Source organism: Babylonia areolata, chromosome 14 (genome assembly GCF_041734735.1).
Source record: "Babylonia areolata isolate BAREFJ2019XMU chromosome 14, ASM4173473v1, whole genome shotgun sequence".
Classification (NCBI taxonomy): Eukaryota; Metazoa; Mollusca; class Gastropoda; order Neogastropoda; family Buccinidae; genus Babylonia; species Babylonia areolata.
The window spans coordinates 22,704,273-22,726,168 of NC_134889.1; the positions used below are offsets into that span (position 1 = coordinate 22,704,273).

General features: G+C 41.3%; 2 protein-coding genes across 2 annotated transcripts; both read right to left on the reverse strand.

Moving 5' to 3' along the window:
• Positions 1-446: 446 nt before the first annotated feature.
• Positions 447-7,320, reverse strand: LOC143289921 (uncharacterized). The gene is made up of 4 exons (XM_076599164.1): positions 6,841-7,320; positions 4,969-5,255; positions 3,770-3,832; positions 447-1,618 (listed from the first exon to the last, which is right to left on the reverse strand). Exons 1-4 carry the CDS (start codon positions 7,260-7,262, stop codon positions 1,167-1,169), a joined length of 1,224 nt encoding a protein of 407 aa, XP_076455279.1. The 5' UTR covers positions 7,263-7,320; the 3' UTR covers positions 447-1,166.
• A 1,869-nt stretch (positions 7,321-9,189) lies between these two features.
• LOC143289547 (uncharacterized) lies at positions 9,190-16,814 on the reverse strand. Its single transcript, XM_076598554.1, has 4 exons — positions 16,262-16,814; positions 13,804-14,174; positions 12,569-12,631; positions 9,190-10,116 (listed from the first exon to the last, which is right to left on the reverse strand). Exons 1-4 carry the CDS (start codon positions 16,681-16,683, stop codon positions 9,665-9,667), a joined length of 1,308 nt encoding a protein of 435 aa, XP_076454669.1. The 5' UTR covers positions 16,684-16,814; the 3' UTR covers positions 9,190-9,664.
• Positions 16,815-21,896: the final 5,082 nt, after the last annotated feature.

Sequence of the window (21,896 nt, forward strand, 5' to 3'; positions counted from 1 at the left end):
CCCTGTCTCTCTGTCCTTCTCTTCCCTGTCTCTCTCAAGGCTTGACTAAGTGCATTGGGTTACGCTGCTGGTCAGGCATCTGCTTGACAGATGTGGTGTAGTGTATGTGTGGTGTAGAGCATGACAGTAATATTGCTCAACGCTTTGAGAGGGAGCACAAATTGGCACATGCTAAGAGATCAAAGGAGAGAGAGAGAGAGAGAGAGAGAGAGAGAGAGAGAGAGAGGGAGGAGGGAGGGAAGGAGGGAGGGAGGAAGCGAGAGATAACTCAAGAAGTTCAGAACTCTGAAGTTACACACACACACACACACACACACACACACACACACGAACGAAAACATAACTGACACACACACGCATGTGAACACACACACACACACACACACACACACACACGCACACAGACACACATACGAGATATGGACTGATATGGTTATAGATATGGATAAGGATTATTTATTCATTACAGCCCATAAACCCCTATGAAGGGGTGTGGAATCAGTTCACAATATATGCCACATGAAGTCTGTTTAATCATTGAAACGAACAAATCTAAGAAGATGACAAGAAGAAACACATTTATCATGAAATAGTCATTTCTTTCAATTTAAATGCCTTGTAAAAATACATAGAAAAATGGCGTACAACAGTAATGTTAGTGCTTCACATCAAGGATCTCAAACACAAAAGGCAATTTACAGATTTATGCTAAATGACGTGTGTGTGTGTGTGTGTGTGTGTGTGTGTGTGTGTGTGTGTGTGTGTGTGTGTGTGTGAGAGAGAGAGAGAGAGAAAGAGAGAGAGAGAGAGAGGGAGAGACACAGACAAACAGACAGAGACACATATAAAGATATACAATAACAGACAGAGATCGAGACAGAGGCAGATACAGAGAGTGAGAGAGAGAAACATAGAAAGAACGCAGGTTTTCAACAATGAGCTGAACAATGTTAGCTCCCAAAGAAAACAGACAGTGCATGGGAAACTAAAACATGCTGAGCAGCCAGGAGGGACGTACCCTTCCCTGACTGGCACTGTACACAAGGATTGTACAGCAGACTGTCTCACACCACCGTGGAGAAAAATGAAAAGTGGAACACAGCGGTATAAATGGTATAAGTGGTGTAAGTGGTAAAGTGGAACGTTGACACAAAGTGGTTGACAGCTTACTTAGAGCAGACCACACAGGTTACCACTTTGTCGGGGACATAAGGTGGGCAGGGGAGACTACCACATTTAGTGACCACGTGATAAAACAGTGCACCATTTTTGTCTTCATGTCCACCAGGACGGTTTTCTCTGACCTCATCCAGACATGTGTATTCCGTTCTTCCATCCCGGTTCTGAACCTCCGTCATGAGGTGTCCCCTGTACTGTGAGGTCCACCCAGCAGGACAGGTGTGGGTTGCGGGGATCATGAGTGTGGTGGACTGAAGGGCCCGGCACACGGAGCACACAACGTCCTGGTCATGATGCCCTTTGACGTTATCATATTCCACTCCAGACAGGTAGCTGTAATATGATGGCACAGTCGTGTTGTCCATCTGGGGGTCCATCACCAGACACAGGTAGTCAGAGGATCCTCCAGTGTGACTATACCATGACCCCCCAGCAACCCCTGTAACCAACATCATTAGAAGTACACTGTCAGTAATGCTTGTTGCTCCTGCCCCCACCCTCTATTGCATCCTGATGATCATTGACTTTCTCCAATGGAACACCAATGGACCATTTTGTGATCAACTAAACAGCAATAAAGAGACGCAATTCTCTCCATTTACAAGGCACACGACTTCAAGTCAATCCCGTTTTGGATCTTCAGAACGTCCTGTTCAGCTAGCACACAGGTAAATAAAAGGTACACAGGAACAATTCTAACATAACTGTTCTTTCATTCCGTGATTCTTTTCTGTCTTGGTAATGACGGTGTGTACTTTGCACACGAACCCAGCTGATGGTGTAGCTAGAGTGTACAGTTCACGTGGAGTCATTCAGGTCAGCACACTGTGCATACAACAGGTAGGAAGTCGTACACACCACATGCATTGGTACACAAGCTTGGAAGTACACACACACACACACACACACACACACACACACACACACACACACACACACACACACACACACACACACACACACACACACACACACAACATTGGTTCATACATACATGCAAACATTCATGCTCACATACAATGTCTTTCAGTCTGACAGTCTGTCTGTCTGTCTTTTTCATCTTGTTTTGTTGGATGAATGAACGTCCCTTCAGCGTCGGTGAAGTTTGGCAAAAACAAATGATAATCAGCCAATAAACATAAAAAGATTATAATGAAAATTAAAAAAAACCCGAAGAGAAAAGTAGAAAGAAAAAAAGAAAACTTCTTGGCATATTCCTTCATGTACAAATCATTTAATCACTAACAGAGGAAACGAAACGAAAAGAAAATCTTATTTAGTACTGGCCACAGCCCCTTCTAAAATGAACCCAAATACAATCACGTCATTTACAACGAACAGAAAATAAAGTAAGTGCAAGCAATAATCATATGACAGCTCGTTCAGATAAATCAGTGTTGCGATTAATGCTTTCAGAAACAAATATTGCATTCGCCGTGGCGAAGTGGTTAGCATTGCGGACTGACGGCTGGGAGGACGAAGGTTTGAATCCCAGTGGAGGTGGGTTTTTCAGCACACGGCAGGCTCCGACCAAGAGTTTAGTGTGTGCTATGGGCTTAAATGGCAAGACTGGGACCACACAGTCCAGTATCATCCATTTCAAGGATGCGCCATTGGGTGTGTTGCTCTAATTTCCTGAACAACACTGCAAGTGTCTGTATCTCTCGGGCCTGGTAGACGCCGTGATATCATCATGACAGAAAGCTTAGAGTACATCATTATCACGTAGTCCCAAACCTAAATGGACCTTCTCCTCTTCCTCATCCTTCTTTATCATCATTAATTAAAAAATAAAAAAGCCCCACATCACGTGGCCTTTCATGCCCTGCTCTTTTGGTAACCTCAATTTCGATACCCCTCCACTTCCATTCTTGGGGCGGGTCTTGTGAAGGTCTTTGATGTTGGCGAATTCATGCGGAACTGCCGTTGGAGGGATGTGGTAGATTTGAAATCTTTGAATAGGATCCTTCAAGAATGCATTTGCATTTTCTACTCATTGTTACTGAGAGAGAGAGAGAGAGAGAGAGAGAGAGAGAGAGAGAGAGAGAGAGAGAGAGAGACAGACAGACAGACAGACAGACAGACACAGACACAGAGAGAGACAGAGACAGAGAGAGACAGAGACAGATGGGGGCATTGGGGTTGGAGGGGGGAGTGGACAGATAGAAATAGACAGAGACAGAGAGTCAGAACGACAGAGAGAGACGGAGACAGACAGACACAACAGACGTATATACACACACACACACCCAGTCACGTTCATATACACACAATGACTGTCAGTCTGACAGTCTGGATCTCAGTTGGATCATGGAACGTGTCTTCACTCTTGGTTATAGACAATGAAAAAAGAAAAAAAAAGTGAAAGAAAACAGAAAATGTATCGGCATCTTCATTCATATGCAATTCATTTAATCACTCACACACACACACACACACACACACACACACACACACACACACACACACACACACACACACACACACACACACAGATAGATAGATAGAGAGAGAGAGAAACAGACAGACAGACAGACAGACAGACAGACACACTGAGAGACAGGCAAAATGAAATCGAATCAGAACTCACCGGAATAGACAAGTGATGTGTTGTCAGGACATGTCGTGCTTCCCCATCTGACGAAGGTGGACCCTGCAATCAGAACAATTCCATGACCAGGCTGACCACATTACCTTCACATTCTGTGCTTGGTTTGCTTTGGAATTCTGCTTAATGTCCAGGTACACATATTGGTGATTATAGTATCTATTTTAACTAATAAAAAATGCGGAAAGTGTACACACACACACACACACACACACACACACACACACACACACACACACACATATATATATATATATATATATATATATATATATATATATATATATATATAACATAAACGTTCCAGAGACTGCAGATGACGCATTTTCATGTAAGCCAAGCTTCATTAACTCACTAAGGACAGCTGCTCTTCTCCCAGATACCCCCTCCCCTCATAAAAACCACATCTGATGTCCAGTGGGTATCTGAATGGCCAAGCCTAATACTTGTTGTCATTAGAAAGCATTAGAAATGCGGCAATCTTTGCCTTCATCCACCTCTTCAATGCGAGGACCTTCCGCTTTAAGCATGTTAATGATGTCATCACTGGTGAAACGCTGTTCTCGCCTCTTTTCTTTTCCTGTTCGTACGGAGAGATTTAACTCACAGTAGAAAATGATTTGCTAACCTGTAACATCACTGAAAATGCGCTTGATATGAGAAAGATACTTATTCCGCAATAAATCTAAAACAGTTCGGAATGAATTCGATAATTTTTAGTCATAAGAAATTTCCTACTTCTACTCCATTTCTGTATGCTCTTATAGATAGAACAAAAACATAAACAAATATCCAGGAAGTAGTCTCATTCCATACAATTGGGGGAATTTTGACGCTGACCGAACTTATTCATGCTAGGTCAGCTTGTGCAATCCGGATTAGATGTATTTGTAAATGTTTGTCAGAAAACAATCCATTCCCAGGCCTTCAATACAAGAATTAGTAGAGAAAAACATACATTCAAAACGCCACTCCGAATACATTCATGATTTCGTGTAAAATATTGCAATCCATCTTTTTTTTCCCGCCCTTACAGTGTTATAGTTGTTAAATGGATCCCCCCCCCCCCCCCACTATTATTTATTCTACACAATACCTCCTCACCATCATTCAAGAACGGTCTATAACCCCACCCCACACCTACCCCCACCCTTATTCATTTTACTGCAATACCTACTCACCATCATTGGCGTCAAGGGAGCGGATCTCCTGTGCAGACTGTAATTCCTGTTCCAGACTCTTCACCTTCTCCTGCAAGGAATGAAGATCGGACAGAGTAGATTGTAGCTCAGCTTTGTTTGTCTGCAGTAGCTTCTTGGTGCTGTTCAGTTGTGCTTGTAAGACTGACGTCTGCTGGTTGTTGGTGTTCAGTTCTGACTGTAAGACAGACATCTGCTTCTTGGTGCTGTTCAGTTCTGACTGTAAGATTGACGTCTGCTGCTTCAGGTCTTCAGTCATCACACTGTTCCTGCCAAATGAGAGTTTATACATTCATGTATTTATGTTCTTTCCTTACTTCATACTTGTCTTATGCAATTTATAGCAATCGATGTCTAGTAATTTACTCCTTTCACTTCCGGAACTATTTGTGATTTTTGCAAAATAATCACCAACCTCTAAAAAATTCACAAAAATTAAAATTATGCTGAAAAGTATGTTAGGGTATGTCTGTTCTTGAAGGAAAATGAATGGAGAATATAGTTATCATAACTTCAATGTTGACAGGATGAGACAACTCCCAATCAGTGGAAAAAAATTAGGATTTTTGAACAAATTACACAATATTTTGAAAATTCAAGTTTGTTTATTTTACGGGTGGAGACAGTGCTAAAATCTGAGCAAATGTATTAGACACAACACCAAAGTGCAGCCATGTTGTTTCCTGCACTATTATGTTATTTTAAAAATATACACTAACCACTCACATACACCCACAGACACCCTCCCACCCAAACACCCACAAACACTATCACAAAATATTCCAACACAAAAACTCACTGAAAACAATATTTTGGCTGGAAGCTTTCATCTGGAGGGTTTCATCATAGATGAAAACCCCAAAATGAAAGTTTCAAGCTAAAATATTGGGTTTTTTTTCTGTACCCACTTCTGACACAACCACGCCCCCTTCTTGTTGATGTACCATGTAGCATGTAATGTCATCAGGATTAGCAGAATCACTTCGGTCGAACAACAACATTACTTTCGTTTTCATTTACGTTCTCATAGTTCTTATTGTCGACTTTGTGCAGAAAATCAAACAAAATTCCAGTTATTCTAGTCACCTCTTCTGAACTGTACATTCTGGCAGCCATGTTGACACACTCAGCAGCTTTTGGCTTCATAAAACGCAAAACAAACACATAATATCGAGCTAAAACGTGCCCCAAAAATGCTTCGAACACTCAAGGCAGTCGCCATTTGCATGGGAGGTAAGCGTGTGCAAATGAGTGGCTGGACACTTGATTATGCAGTTACCCCTAAACCACGAATATATCCATGGTCAGAAGTGAAAGGCGTAAAAAGTTAAAAACAACCAAAAACACGTGTAGGCGCACAGACAAACAGAGACAGACACGCGCGCACAAAATATAGCCACTGAATATTTCTGCATAAGCTTTCATGTTTGCCATAGGTGTCTAGAAATATTTGATCGTTATTCATCCACCATAGATGCTTATTTCAAGTGGTACTCCTGATACGGTGTCAGGTCAGAAAGAAAGAAAGGGATATCTTGTCAAGCATTTAAAAGACTGCATATTACTTCAGCAAACTTTAGCAAGGCAATCAGTGCAAGCCAGATCACACTTTATAATAATATAATTTTGAATGTAAAATATAATACGTTAACGAATTGTTGACACTGCGATCATCCAAGTGGTAAATCTGTGTGTGTAAGAGTAGTAGTCTACAGTTTCATGTCTTTCTACTCTGAGTGCTATCAGATATGCGATGGGAAAACGCGTGCACGCGGACGCGGGTGTATGTGTATGTACACTTGCTTGATTGTTTTCTTTGTGTCCATATGCATGATGTAATACCAAAGTACTCACGGTTGAGTCCATTGCTTGACGTTGTCTTGCAGTTTCCCAAAGGCTTCTTTCAGCTCTGTTAACTCTCTGTTTGTCTTTTCCTCTCCTTCTGCCAGCTCGTCCTCTGTCTGACGTTGTCTTTTGTCCTGTCTCTCTTTCAGCCAGTCTACGTCTTCATCCAGCTCTTCCTTCAGTCTCTCATCCCCGTCCTTTCGTTGTTCCTTCACATGTTCCGAACCCTCTTCAATCCGCTCCTTTAAGTGTGAATCTCCCTCTTGGAACAGTTCTTTTAAATCAGTGAACATTTTCTTCACTCGTTCATCGTACAGGGCAGAGGTATCAGGAGACAGGGATCTGTCCTCTGGTGGTGAACTGACCACTGGCTCTGCTTTAATGCTGAGGAAGATGGCAAACACAACACAGGATAGAGCAGTCCACTCCATAGCAGAAGTTGTACAAAAACGACCAATGGAAAACGTCTGCACTTTGAAGCTTTCTCTGGTTTATGCCTTTTACATGTATGTACCGTTACCCTTGAGCAAGGAGAAATGACGGCAGCCAGCCAATGAGAGCCTTCGTATCAACAAAAGCTGGAGGTGGAATGAGGTGGAGAGCATGGAATCCAGTCCTGCAGTAAAACAGACCAGGGCTTCCTCAAATCCTTGTATGGCGAGGGGGTAGTGGCAGATCTCTCAGTGCTGTGAAGCATTTTCTTTATTTTTCTGAAATTCTTTTTTGTTTTGCTCTCTGCACACCTCACTCACATACCTTTGAAGATGAGTGCAAGTTTTCTTTTGTGTTTTGTTTTGTGGAACACTTTTTGTGTCTTTGTCTCTCTGTCTCTGGGTGTGTCTGTCCTCCTCAGTCTGCCTCTTGTGTCTGTCTGTTACTGTCTCTGCCTCTCTGGCTCTGTCCATGTTTTTGTCTGTCTGTCTGTCTGTCTGTCTCTCTCTCTCTCTGTGTCTCTTTCTCGATCTTTTGCTGCCCCTCTATCTGACTCATTCATTGCTTTATCTTTTTTTTTTTATATACTTCCTCTCTCTCTCTCTCTCTCTCTCTCTCTCTCTCTCTCTCTTTCTCTCTGTGTGTGTGTGTGTGTGTGTGTGTGTGTGAACTGTATGTATGCCAGGTGGGTGAGTGGGAATAGGAGGAGAGGGGGTAGAGGGGGGCGGCAGGAGAAAGGATTGAGTTATTTTTTGTATGTTGGTCATGCACATGTTTTTCTTCTTTTTGTTTTGCTTTGTTTGTTCTTCTGCTTTGTGTCTGTGTGCATGCTTGTTTGGGAGAGGGATATAAATAAAGGGAGGACACTGGGTTATTCAGAGGAATGGACGGGTGGGGTGGGGGGTGGGGGGCAGAACGTTTAGAAGGTGGTATTAGTGAGATTAGTGAGTTGATATCAACTGATTTATCAGTTCATGATACCTTTGCCAATGTTTGTTAAATCAAGACTGTGATGTTTATTCATTTTGGTTCGTGTTGTGACATGTAGGTATATATAACAGATATTCAATTCCCACCCTGCACCCCATCCAACCCTTGACTTATGGCTTACATTGCCGAAGGCAATTAAATTGTCGTGCCGTGTCTGTTTGTCTGTCTGTCTGTCTCTCTCTGTCTCTCTTTCACTCTCTTCGCTGTCTCTCTGTCCCTCTCTTCCCTGTCTCTCTCAAGGCTTGACTAAGCGCATTGGGTTACGCTGCTGGTCAGGCATCTGCTTGACAGATGTGGTGTAGCGTATGTGTGGTGTAGAGCATGACAGTAATATTGCTCAACGCTTTGAGAAGGAGCACAAATTGGCACATGCTAAGAGATCAAAGGAGAGAGAGAGAGAGTAAGAGAGAGAGAGAGAGAGAGAGAGAGAGAGGAGAGGGAGGGAGGAGGGAGGGAAGGAGGGAGGGGAGCGAGGAAACCCAAAAGTTCAAAACTCAAGAAGTTCACAACTCAAGTACACACACACACACACACACACACACACACACACGAACAAAACAAAACAACACACACACACACATGTACGACACACACACACACACCACACAAAACACACACACACACACACACATACGAGATATGGACTGATATGGTTATAGATATGGATAGAGATTATTTATTCATTACAGCCCATAAACCCCTATGAATGGGTGTGGAATCAGTTCACAATATATGCCACATGAAGTCTGTTTAATCATTGAAACGAACAAATCTAAGAAGGTGACAAGAAGAAACAAATTTATCATGAAATAGTCATTTCTTTAAATTTAAATGCCTTGTAAAAATACATAGAAAAATGGCGTACAACAGTAATGTCAGTGCTTCACATCAAGAATCTCAAACACAAAAGGCAATTTTCAGATTTATGCTGAATGATGTGTGTGTGTGTGTGTGTGTGTGTGTGTGTGTGTGTGTGTGTGTGTGTGTGTGTGTGTGTGTGAGAGAGAGAGAGAGAGAGAGAGAGAGAGAGAGAGAGGGAGAGGGAGAGGGAGAGACACAGACAAACAGACAGAGACACATATAGAGATATACAATAACAGAGACAGATCAAGACAGAGGCAGATACAGAGAGTGAGAGAGAGAAACATAGAAAGAACGCAGGTTTTCAACAATGAGCTGAGCAATGTTAGCTCCCAAAGAAAACAGACAGTGCATTGGAAACTGAAACATGCTGAGCAGCCAGGAGGGACGTACCCTTCCCTGACTGGCACTGTACACAAGGATTGTACAGCAGACTGTCTCACACCACTGTGGAGAAAAGTGAAAAGTGCAACATAGTAGTATAAGTGGTATAAATGGTATAAATGGTATAAGTGGTAAAGTGCAACGTTGACACAAAGTGGTTGACAGCTTACTTAGAGCAGACCACACAGGTTACCACTTTGTCGGGGACATAAGGTGGGCAGGGGAGACTACCACATTTAGTGACCACGTGATAAAACAGTGCACCATTTTTGTCTTCATGTCCACCAGGACGGTTTTCTCTGACCTCATCCAGACACGTGTATTCCGATCTTCCCTTGCGACCACTCCACTCCGACATAAGATGTCCTTTGTACTGTGAGGTCCACCCAGCAGGACAGGTGTGGGTTGCGGGGATCATGAGTGTGGTGGACTGAGGAGCCCGGCACACTGAGCACACAGCGTCCTGGTTGTGATGCCCTTTGACGTTATCATATTCCACTCCAGACAGGTAGCTGTAATGTGATGGCACAGTCGTGTTGTCCATCTGGGGGTCCATCACCAGACACAGGTAGTCTGAGGATCCTCCAGTGTGATCATACCATGACCCCCCAGCAACCCCTGTAACCAACATCATTAGAAGTACACTGTCAGTAATGCTTGTTGCTCCTGCCCCCACCCTCTATTGCATCCTGATGATGATCACTGACTTTCTCCAATGGAACACCAATGGGCCATTTCGTGATGAACAGCAATAAAGAGACGTAATTCTCTCCATTTACAAGGTACACGACTTCAAGTCAGTCCCGTTTCGGATTTTCAGAACGTCCTGTTCAGCTAGCACACAGGTAAATAAAAGGTACACAGGAACAATTCTAACATTACTGTTCTTTCATTCCGTGATTCTTTTCTGTCTTGGTAATGACGGTGTGTACTTTGCACACGAACCCAGCTGATGGTGTAGCTAGAGTGTACAGTTCATGTGGAGTCATTCAGGTCAGCACACTGTGCATGCAACAGGTAGGAAGTCGTACACACCACATGCATTGGTACACAAGCTTGGAAGTACACACACACACACACACACACAAACACAAACACACACACACACACACACACACACAGTACGTTCATATATACATGCAAACATTCATACTCACATACAATGTCTTTCAGTCTGACAGTCTGTCTGTCTGTCTTTTTCATCTTGTTTAGTTGGATGAATGAACGTCCCTTAAGCGTCGGTGAAGTTTGGCAAAAACAAATGATAATCAACCAATAAACATAAAAAGATAATAATGAAAATAATAAAAAAAACGAAGAGAAAAGTAGAAAGAAAAAAAGAAAACTTCTTGGCATATTCCTTCATGTACAAATCATTTAATCACTAACAGAGGAAACGAAACGAAAAGAAAATCTTATTTAGTACTGGCCACAGCCCCTTCTAAAATGAATCCAAATACAATCACGTCATTTACAACGAACAAAAAATAAAGTAAGTGCAAGCAATAATCATATGACAGCTTGTTCTGATAAATCAGTGTTGCGATTAACGCTTTCAGAAACAAATATCGCATTCGCCGTGGCGAAGTGGTTAGCGTTGCGGACTGACGGCTGGGAGGACGAAGGTTTGAATCCCAGTGGAGGTGGGTTTTTCAACCCACGGCAGGCTCCGACCAAGAGTTTAGTGTGTGCAATGGGCTTAAATGGCAAGACTGGGACCACACAGTCCAGTATCATCCATTTCAAGGATGCGCCATTGGGTGTGTTGCTCTAATTTCCTGAACAACACTGCAAGTGTCTGTATCTCTCGGACCTGGTAGACGCCGGGATATCATCATGACAGAAAGCGCAGAGTACATCATTGTCACGTAGTCCCGAACCTAAATGGACCTCCACCTAATCATCATCATTATCCGTCTTCATCATCATTAATATAAAAAAGCCCCACATCACGTGGCCTGTCATGCCCTGCTCTTTTGGTAACCTCAGTTTTGATACCCCTCCACTTTCATGCTAGGGGTGAGTCTTGTTAAGGTCTTTTATGTCGGCGAATTCATGCGGAACTGCCGTTGGAGGGATGTGGTGGCGGTCTCTACTCTGGGGAGACGCTCACTCAGTCTTTCTACATGTCTAAGCCATTATTGTAATCAGTAGGGGGCTTAGTACATGGTGTCCTAAATACGTTTTATCAGAACAGGCACTGCCGAACATCACCAATTTGATTCAGCAGCAGTGCAGGGTCTCCTCTGGTGTGTGGCCTCTAGGTGACCTAACATCGATGGTTCCCTGTGAACTGCTGGTACTGGGACTACGGCAAGTCAAACCTGGATGTGGCTGTGTGAGGGGCTCGGAATGAGCGGTGTGGGAGGTATGCCACTGAAACGGCGGAGATGATGGCGCAGCAAAAAAAAGGGGGGAAAAGTGATATATATATATATATATATATATATATATTACTTCTTCATCATGTTATTTTGGTTAGTTATCAGCAACGTGACATGAAAGAAATGTGGGTTTACGTGACATTTTCTGGAAATGCAATATAGCCTGTTGTCATACAGAGTAGTACAGCACAATATGAGATGCATTCTTTTTTTCTTTTCCAGTTAACACATCTTCTTTGCAGATTTGAAATCTTTGAATAGGATCCTTCAAGAATGCATTTGCATTTTCTACTCATTGTTACTGAGAGAGAGAGAGAGAGAGAGAGAGAGAGAGAGAGAGAGAGAGAGAGAGACAGACAGACAGACAGACAGACAGACTTACAGACAGAGAGAGAGACAGAGAGAGAGACAGAGAGAGACAGATGGGGGCATGGGGCGTGGGGGTGGGGGAGACGGACAGATAGAAATAGACAGAGACAGAGAGTCGAAAAGACAGAGAGAGACAGAGACAGACAGACAGACAGGCGCGCGCGACAATGAAAAAAGAAAAAAAGAGAAGGAAAACAGAAAGTGTATCGACATCTTCATTCATATGCAATTCATTTAATCACTAAGAGAGACAGACAGACAGACAGACAGACAGACAGACTGAGAGACAGGCAAAATGAAATCGAATCAGAACTCACCGGAATAGACAAGTGATGTGTTGTCAGGACATGTCGTCCTTCCCCATCTGACGAAGGTGGACCCTGCAGTCAGAACAATTCCATGACCAGGCTGACCACATTACCTTCACATTCTGTGCATGGTTTGCTTTGGAATTCTGCTTAATGTCCAGGTACACATATTCATGATTATAGTATCTATTTTAACTAATAAAAAATGCGGAAAGTGTACACACACACACACACACACACACACACACACACACACACACACATATATATATATATATATATATATATATATATATATATATATATATATATATATATATATATAACATAAACGTTCCAGAGACTGCAGATGACGCATTTTCATGTAAGTAAAGCTTCATTAACTCACTAAGGACAGCTGCTCTTCTCCCAGATACCCCCTCCCCTCATAAAAACCACATCTGATGTCCAGTGGGTATCTGAATGGCCAAGCCTAATACTTGTTGTCATTAGAAAGCATTAGAAATGCGGTAATCTTTGTCTTCATCCACCTCTTCAATGCGAGGACCTTCCGCTTTAAGCATGTTAATGATGTCATCACTGGTGAAACGCTGTCCTCGCCTCTTTTCTTTTCCTCTTCGTACGGAGAGAGTTAACTCACAGTAGAAAATGATTTGCTAACCTGTAACATCACTGAAAATGCGCTTGATATGAGAAAGATACTTATTCCGCAATAAATCTAAAACAGTTCGTAATGAATTCGATAATTTTCAGTTATGAGAAATTTCCTACTTCTACTCCATTTCTGTATGCTCTTATAGATAGAACAAAAACATAAACAAATATCCAGGAAGTAGTCTCATTCCATACAATTGGGGGAATTTTGACGCTGACCGAACTTATTCATGCTAGGTCAGCTTGATGCAATCCGGATTAGATGTATTTGTAAATGTTTGTCAGAAAACAATCCATTCCCAGGCCTTCAATAAGAGAATTAGTAGAGAAAAACATACATTCAAAACGTCACTCCGAATACATTTGTTCTCTTTAAAAATCGAATGAATGATTTCGTGTAAAATATTGTAAACCATCTTTTTTTCGCCCTTACAGTGTCATAGTTCTTAAATCAATCCCCCCCCCCCCCACCCACCCCCAATATTATTTATTCTACACAATACCTCTTCACCATCATTCAAGAAAACTGTCTATAACCCCACCCAACCCCTACCCCCACCCTTATTCATTTTACTGCAATACCTACTCACCATCATTGGCGTCAAGGGAGCGGATCTCCTGTGCAGACTGTAATTCCTGTTCCAGACTCTTCACCTTCTCCTGCAAGGAATGAAGATCTGACAGAGTAGATTGTAGCTCAGCTTTGTTTGTCTGCAGTAGCTGCTTGTTGCTGTTCAGTTGTGCTTGTAAGACTGACGTCTGCTGCTTGTTGCTGTTCAGTTGTGCTTGTAAGACTGACGTCTGCTGCTTGTTGCTGTTCAGTTGTGCTTGTAAGACTGACGTCTGCTGGTTGTTGCTGTTCAGTTCTGACTGTAAGACAGACATCTGCTTCTTGGTGCTGTTCAGTTCTGCTTGTAAGATTGACGTCTGCTGCTTCAGGTCTTCAGTCATCACACTGTTCCTGCCAAATGAGAGTTTATACATTCATGTATTTGTGTTCTTTCCTTACTTCATACTTGTCTTATGCAATTTATAGCAATCGATGTCTAGTAATTTACCCCTTTCACTTCTGGAACTATTTGTGATTTTTGCAAAATAAACACCAACCTCTAAACAAATCACAAAAAATTAAAAATTATGCTCAAAAGTATATAAGGGTATGTGTGTTCTTGAATGAAAATGAATGGAGAATATAGTTATAACTTCAATTAAAAAATGTTCTTAATTTAACTGACACCTGGAGACTGTTCCACATGAAAGAACAAGACTTTACCTGGTGTCGCAGCAATCCATTCATAGCCCGTCGACTTGACTATTGCTTTATATCAGAAAGCATGACACATCATCTAGTAACATGCGAACATATTATAGTTCCTAATTCAGATCATAAAGCTGTTGTAATAGAATTTAGTGACAATGAATTTTCACGTGGTCCAGGATACTGGAAGTTCAATAATAGTTTCTTAAAGAATGACACTTTCGTACAAAGTATGAATGACTTACTTGACAGACAGCTAAACAATGACGGTACAGACTATCTGACAGATTTAGATAGATGGGAACTGTGCAAAGTCGAAATAAGAAATTTTTGTAGTGAATTTGGTAAAGGATTATCTTGTCCCGAAAGCTAAACATGCAGATTTAAGAGGAGGGGGAAAAGCTGATTAAAGATCCTACAAATGAGAAAACACAAACTAATTTCATACACTTAAAACAAAAATTAGAACTGCTACAACTAAACGAAGCAAAGGGTGCACAGATACGATCAAGGAGAAAATGGATTGAAGACGGTGAACGCAACACTAAGTACTTCTGTAATTTAGGAAAAGCTAGAGGAAAGAGAAAAGTCATAACAAGGCTGCGTAAGGAGACAGGGGAAACAATAACTGATCAGAACGATATACTTCAAGAGCAGGTTGCATTTTACAAAAATCTATACAACCAAACAACCACATCTAACAACATACAAGACGAAACTAACACATTTCTAGAGACTGAAACTTTCCCAAGCTTAGACGAAGATGGTTCCGCTTCATGTGAAGGACTGGTTACAATAGAAGAAACGACCATGGCTTTAAGAAACTTGAAAAATGGTTCAGCTCCTGGATATGACGGAATTACGATAGAATTTTAAAAATTCTTTTGGGTTAAATTAGGCAGAATAGTAACAAGTTCTTTTGTTGATTCTTTTCATAAAGGTGAACTGTCTTATACACAAAAAACAAGGGGTAATTACATTACTACACAAATGGAAAGGATTAGAAAGAGATAGATTAACAAACTGGAGACTTATCACTTTGACCAATTCTGATTATAAGATACTAGCGAAAGTTTTATCAGAAAGACTTAGTACAGTAGTACAGAAACTAATTCACGACGACCAAGTGGGTTATGTTAAAGGTAGAAATATTGCAACAATTATAAGATCTATTGACGATGTAATAAATTATTTAAGTAAGCGTAATGAAACCAGGTATTTACTAGCCAATGATTACTGTAAGGCATTCGATTCCATATCTAAAACGTTTCTTTTACAAGTTTTCGACGTTTTCGGCTTTGGACCAGACTTCCAAAGATGGGTTCACGTTTTAAATAATGGATCTTCCAGCTGCATCAACCACGGAGGTTGGATTTCTGAAGTTATTCATCTTTATTCATCCACCATAGATGCTTGTTTCAAGTAGTACTCCTGATACGGTGTCAGGTCAGAAAGAAAGAAAGGGATATCTTGTCAAGCATTTTAAAAGACTGCATATTACTTCAGCAAACTTTAACAAGGCAATCAGTGCAAGCGAGATCACACTTTATAATAATATAATTTTGAATGTAAAATATAATACGTTAACGAATTGTTGACACTGCGATCATCCAAGTGGTAAATCTGTGTGTGTAAGAGTAGTAGTCTACAGTTTCATGTCTTTCTACTCTGAGTGATATCAGATATGCGATGGGAAAACGCGTGCACGCGGACGCCGGTGTATGTGTATGTACACTTGCTTGATTGTTTTCTTTGTGTCCATATGCATGATGTAATACCAAAGTACTCACGGTTGAGTCCATTGCTTGACGTTGTCTTGCAGTTTCCCAAAGGCTTCTTTCAGCTCTGTTAACTCTCTGTTTGTCTTTGCCTCTACTTCTGCCAGCTCGTCCTCTGTCTGACGTTGTCTTTTGTCCTGTCTCTCTTTCAGCCAGTCTACGTCTTCATCCAGCTCTTCCTTCAGTCTCTCATCCCCGTCCTTTCGTTGTTCCTTCACATGTTCCAAACCCTCTTCAATCCGCTCCTTTAAGTGTGAATCTCCCTCTTGGAACAGTTCTTTCAAATCACTGAACATTTTCTTCACTCGTTCATCGTACAGGGCAGAGGGATCAGGAGACAGGGATCTGTCCTCTGGTGGTGAACTGACCACTGGCTCTGCTTTAATGCTGAGGAAGATGGCAAACACAACACAGGATAGAGCAGTCCACTCCATAGCAGAAGTTGTACAAAAATGACCAATGTGAAACGTCTGCACTTTGGAGCTCTCTCTGGTTTATGCCTTTAATTTGTATGTACCCTTACCCTTGAGCGATGAGAAATGACGACAGCCAGCCAATGAGAGACTTCGTATCAACGAAAACTGGCAACTCATCAAAACGTGGCTAGGATAGTTAAATATGCTGCCCCCTCAAGCTCTGTCTGTGACGACATTACACCCATGGTGGTAATTATACCACGCTGTAAGAAATCAGAGGAAAAAAAAAGGCTAATTACATTATGATTAAGCCAGAAGTTACGGATAACATATTTTAACAAATCTTACGTCCTGGAACATAATGAGCGAATATGGATCAAACGGGGAGGGGAGAGGGGTGCGGGGGAGGAGGGGGGGGGGGGGGGGGAGAATGGAACAATTATGAAGGAGTCGTGACGTATTGGTCAGGTCAGTCTGGTTCTAAATGTGAGATTCCTTACCAAGAGAATATGGCATCACTCAGATCTCACCCGTTTCATGAAAATGACAATCACTGCGTGCATGCGCTGGACTATTTAACGTTTCGCGTCAGAAAAATGAAACACTATATTCGTTTTTATCTTTTTCCGTGGTGGTGCTGTAGTCTTGCTCGTTTGTGTGTTTAGCTTCGAGTGTTGGACAAACGTTGCTCGTACTGGGGTACAAAAAAGCATTAGCAGAGGGCTGCAGGGTAATGTGTGTGTGTGTGTGTGTGTGTGTGTGTGTGTGTGTGTGTGTGTGTGTGTGTTGGAGCTCATGTACGTTTATATGTATTTGACTGAGCTTTCATATCTGTGAAACTGCGTTTTTGGGGCATATCTGCTATGCATGTGTGGGTGTATGTGTGAATGTGTGTCTTCATCTTTTATATTTATTTGCTTATTTATCATCATTGTTGTCTTATTTATTTCATTATTCATTTATTATCATTATTATTATTTTATCATTATTTTCATTACTACTACCTTTTTTATATCATAATTATTATTTATTTATGTAAGTTTATCAATATATATTTTTTTTTCTCAAGGCCTGACTAAGCGCGTTGGGTTACGCTGCTGGTCAGGCATCTGCTTGGCAGATGTGGTGTAGCGTATATGGATTTGCCCGAACGCAGTGACGCCTCCTTGAGCTACTGAAACTGAAACTGAAACTGAGTCAGACTCAAAATAGGAAGAAAACGAGGCAAGACCCGCCTGTTTTCATGGTCATCTTCTTGCAAGATCGTGACGACGGACACAGCGGTGCTGGATGAAGTGACACCAGACACTGCCGCCCCCTTAACGTCTGTATCCCCAGTCACGATCTGTTCGTCAAGTCCTCGTATAAACATGATAACAGATTGAACCTAAATAGCTTTTGTTTGTATAAATTTGTCCCCCTCTCTCCCAATGTTTTGCTGCAGTTTTGTATCAAATGTATTAATCAAAAGGTTTTGTATACTAATGACAGCTTGTATACCAATGGCAATTTTGTATATTAATAAGAATTAACTATTGCAATTAAACTAGTGTTTGCGTTAAGATTTATGCTCTCTGAATTGCTGTTCCTCTTACTAAAGTGTAGTGATGATGACGCCTTTATTTGATGTTCTGTCTTTTCTGTCACATGTTTTTGTATGCCACATGACTCCCCTAGTTAATATCAAATAATATGAAATTAAGAAACATAAATAAATAAATAAATAAATAAAAGAAAAAAAGAAAAGAAAGAAAACTTTTAGAAGAGAAAACGCCAATATTTCATGAATGAAAGTAGAATGTAGTGAACATTCCTCCTCAGAAACATAATACCACTGTGATCATTCACCAACGATCAATATGCAGCCACCGTATTCTATCTCTGCCTTCTCTGCTTCATTTTTCCCTGTTTAGTATTAACGCATTTGTAAACACTTTTGTGTTTCATTATCATAATTTTGTAAGAATCCTCTTTTGTAAAAACAACAACAAAACAATATAAATGAACTATATTCAGTCATTTCATAAGTGAGGCAATGGTCTATCGTAGAATTACGTGTTTGTGAGCAGTTAGTTTCTTCCTGTATTGTTCAGGACACTCTGTACATAAGTCCATACAATACATTTAAAGACATGTCAAAATGATACAATACATTTAAAGACATGTCAAAATGATACAATACATTTAAAGACATGTCAAAATGATACAATACATTTAAAGACATGTCAAAATGATACAATACATTTAAAGACATATCAAAATGACACAATACATTTAAAGACATGTCAAAATGATACATTTCATGAAAACGTCATTCGTGTATTTGTGATTTCTCCCCTTCTACCCACCTTTATTTTATTGCCTTTTTTCTTCTCTTATACGTGTCAGTGGTGTGAGAGCTTGTTTACAGTGAAAGAGATACTCATATCAATATATAATTATCCAAAGCTGCGTTGCATGGAACTGACTTTCTCTGTGTATCGTCTCAAAGCGAGATGTTCTTATCGCCACAGACCATTACCATGTGTTCAAACTGTGTTTTCCGAAGAAGTTTTCCGATTAAGCGGAAATAACATCCCTCGAGCCAGTTCATCAGCAGGAATGGAGATAATCTTCTGACATTTTCTAACACGTGAAGATTACTTCTCACAGCTGGTTCTTACCAACACCGTTTTGATAAGAACGGGTAACAAGGTGCACCCACTCTCCCCCATCTTGTTTACAGCAAAACATGTGCACGTGTTATCATTGTTATCTTAATCGGTTAAAGCATGGATGGCTCATTTACTGCATGTCGACCGACCTTGAACTTGTTTACAACAAACTGTGCACGTGTGTCAACATTATTTTCTCCCAAACCCTGTCTGATTTATGTACTCTCTCTTTTTCTCTGCTGCCATGAAGGGGAACTTGTTTCTCTCTCTCTCTCTCTCTCTCTCTCTCTGCTGCCATGAAGGGGAACTTGTTTCTCTCTCTCTCTCTCTCTCTCTCTCTCTCTCTGTGCTGCCATGAAGGAGTACTTGTTTCAGTGTGTGTGTGTGTGTGTGTGTGTGTGTGTGTGTGTGTGTGTGTGTGTGCTGCCATGAAGGGGTATTTGTTTAGTGTGTGTGGGGAGGGCGGGGCGTGGTGGTGGGAACGGTATTGGGCAGAGGGTGAAGAATGATGGATGTGTATGTGTGTGTGCGCGTGTGTGCGCATGTGTGCGTGTGTGGTGGGGAAGGATACAGAGCATTGGAAAAAATAAGACATTAAAAGGGGAGACACAGGCACAATATAGAAGGAAACGCTAACATCAAACAACTGTAACAACTATAACAAATGTCCAATTGGACTATGCAGCAAACCTTCTGCAATAGCAGATAACATCTTGAAAGTGTCAAAAATACATTCAAAAGAATTTTCCGATAAGTTTGGGAAAAACGATTTCAGACTCTGACATTCAAAGAGTATGTGTTTGCTAGAAATACATTCTCCACATATGCATTTAACATCTCTGCTGAACTTTGTTATGAAAGCGTTTTTATCCTGTTTGATAATACCTGAATCTGCCTTAATCTGAATAAATTACTGAATGTATTTGATTGATTGATAGATTCCGGTTGTTGAATATTATTAATTTTATACTTTTATTTAAAACTTTGCCATTTTGCTGGTAAACTTCCCTAACTTTGCTCCATCATGTTTTTTTCCAGTAAGCGGTACCCCTCTTGTACAGACAAAGGCACATAAAGGTCTGTGGTTCCCTGTTGGTGTTTTGCACCTTTTCTTGCAGCCCTGTCAGCCCATTCATTATATAGGAGACCAAGGTGAGAAGGAACCCGACAAAACGTTATATCTGTTCCTTTTAAATTCAAAAGATGTACAATGTGACTTATTTCTATTATTATTGTGTGTGTGTGTGTGTGTGTGTGTGTGTGTGTGTGTGTGTGTGTGTGTGTGTTCTGCCATGAAGGGGTATTTGTTTCAGTGTGTGTGTGTGTGTGTGTGTGTGTGTTCTGCCATGAAGGGGTATTTGTTTCAGTGTGTGTGTGTGTGTGTGTGTGTGTGTGTGTGTGTGTGTGTGTGTGTGTGTGTGTGCTGCCATGAAGGGCTATTTGTTTTAGTGTGTGTGTGTGTGTGTGTGTGTGTGTGTGTGTGTGTGTGTGTGCTGCCATGAAGGGGTATTTGTTTCATTGAGTGTGTGTGTGTGTGTGTGTGTGTGTGTGTGTGTGTGTGTGCTGCCATGAAGGGGTATTTGTTTCATTGAGAGTGTGTGTGTGTGTGTGTGCTGCCATGAAGGGTATTTGTTTCATTGTGTGTGTGTGTGTGTGTGTGTGTGTGTGTGTGTGTGTGTGTGAGTATGTGCTACCATAAAAGGGTATTTGTTTCATTGCGCGTGTGTGTGTGTGTGTGTGCTGCCATGAAGGGGTATTTGTTTCAGTGTGTGTGTGTGTGTGTGTGTGTGTGTGTGTGTGTGTTGGTGGTGGAAACAAATATTGCAAACAAAGGGAAGGGGGGGGGGGGGCGAGAGGGGGAGACAAGAAAGGAAAAGGATAAAAGAAATGTACTATGGCGAAACTTTCTCTTCATGTGGATAACACGAAATTTAGTGGGATCTGTTGTTTTGAAAGCAATAATTTATGATCATCTTCTTCATCTTCTTCTCACGTGGTGAGACACAGGACTGTTTTGCTGGTCCTTCCAGTTGTGTGTCAAAGCCTGGGCGTCTGTCAACAGTTTTTCCATCTATTTGCAATGTCTGGTGGTGTTGCATCTGGTCATAAACATGGTCTTTTTTTGTCTTTTTTTTTTTTTATCATACTCTGGTCGTTGTTTCATGCAGCTTTTAACAAGCTTGGTAAGTTGTTGTTCACTGCTGTCCAGGCCATCAATGTTATATATGAAGTCAAGGTTCCTGGTGGTTCTTTCTCCAGTGCTGACTGTGCTGATATCATACTCAACAGCTCCAGGAATATGGTGAACAGTGTGGGAGACGACAGTAATCCACGACGAACTCCAATAAAGTATGACAACACTCTCCACACTCTGTCAAACGCTTTTTTGAAGTCTGTGAAGCAGTGGCAGTGCTCCCTCTGGTTTGGAGAGTGTTCCTCGCAAAGTGTCTGCAGGTTAAAGATATGTTTGATTCCACTTGTATCTTTGTAGAATGGATACTGTACTTCAGAAAGAATGGTATCTGCTTCTGTTCAGAATCATTTTCTGAATAACTTTGCTAGCAAGGCTGACCAAAC

Bases quoted from the DNA above. Each gene is read 5' to 3' on its own strand.
- LOC143289921 (XM_076599164.1), bottom strand. From the start codon at position 7,262: ATGGAGTGGACTGCTCTATCCTGTGTTGTGTTTGCCATCTTCCTCAGC. The intron at 3,833-4,968 runs GTGAGTAGGTAT...TTCTGATTGCAG, and splicing joins CTCCCTTGACGCCAATGATG to GGTCCACCTTCGTCAGATGG. The intron at 1,619-3,769 runs GTGAGTTCTGAT...TGTTGGTTACAG, and splicing joins CACATCACTTGTCTATTCCG to GGGTTGCTGGGGGGTCATGG.
- LOC143289547 (XM_076598554.1), bottom strand. From the start codon at position 16,683: ATGGAGTGGACTGCTCTATCCTGTGTTGTGTTTGCCATCTTCCTCAGC. The intron at 12,632-13,803 runs GTGAGTAGGTAT...TTCTGACTGCAG, and splicing joins CTCCCTTGACGCCAATGATG to GGTCCACCTTCGTCAGATGG. The intron at 10,117-12,568 runs GTGAGTTCTGAT...TGTTGGTTACAG, and splicing joins CACATCACTTGTCTATTCCG to GGGTTGCTGGGGGGTCATGG.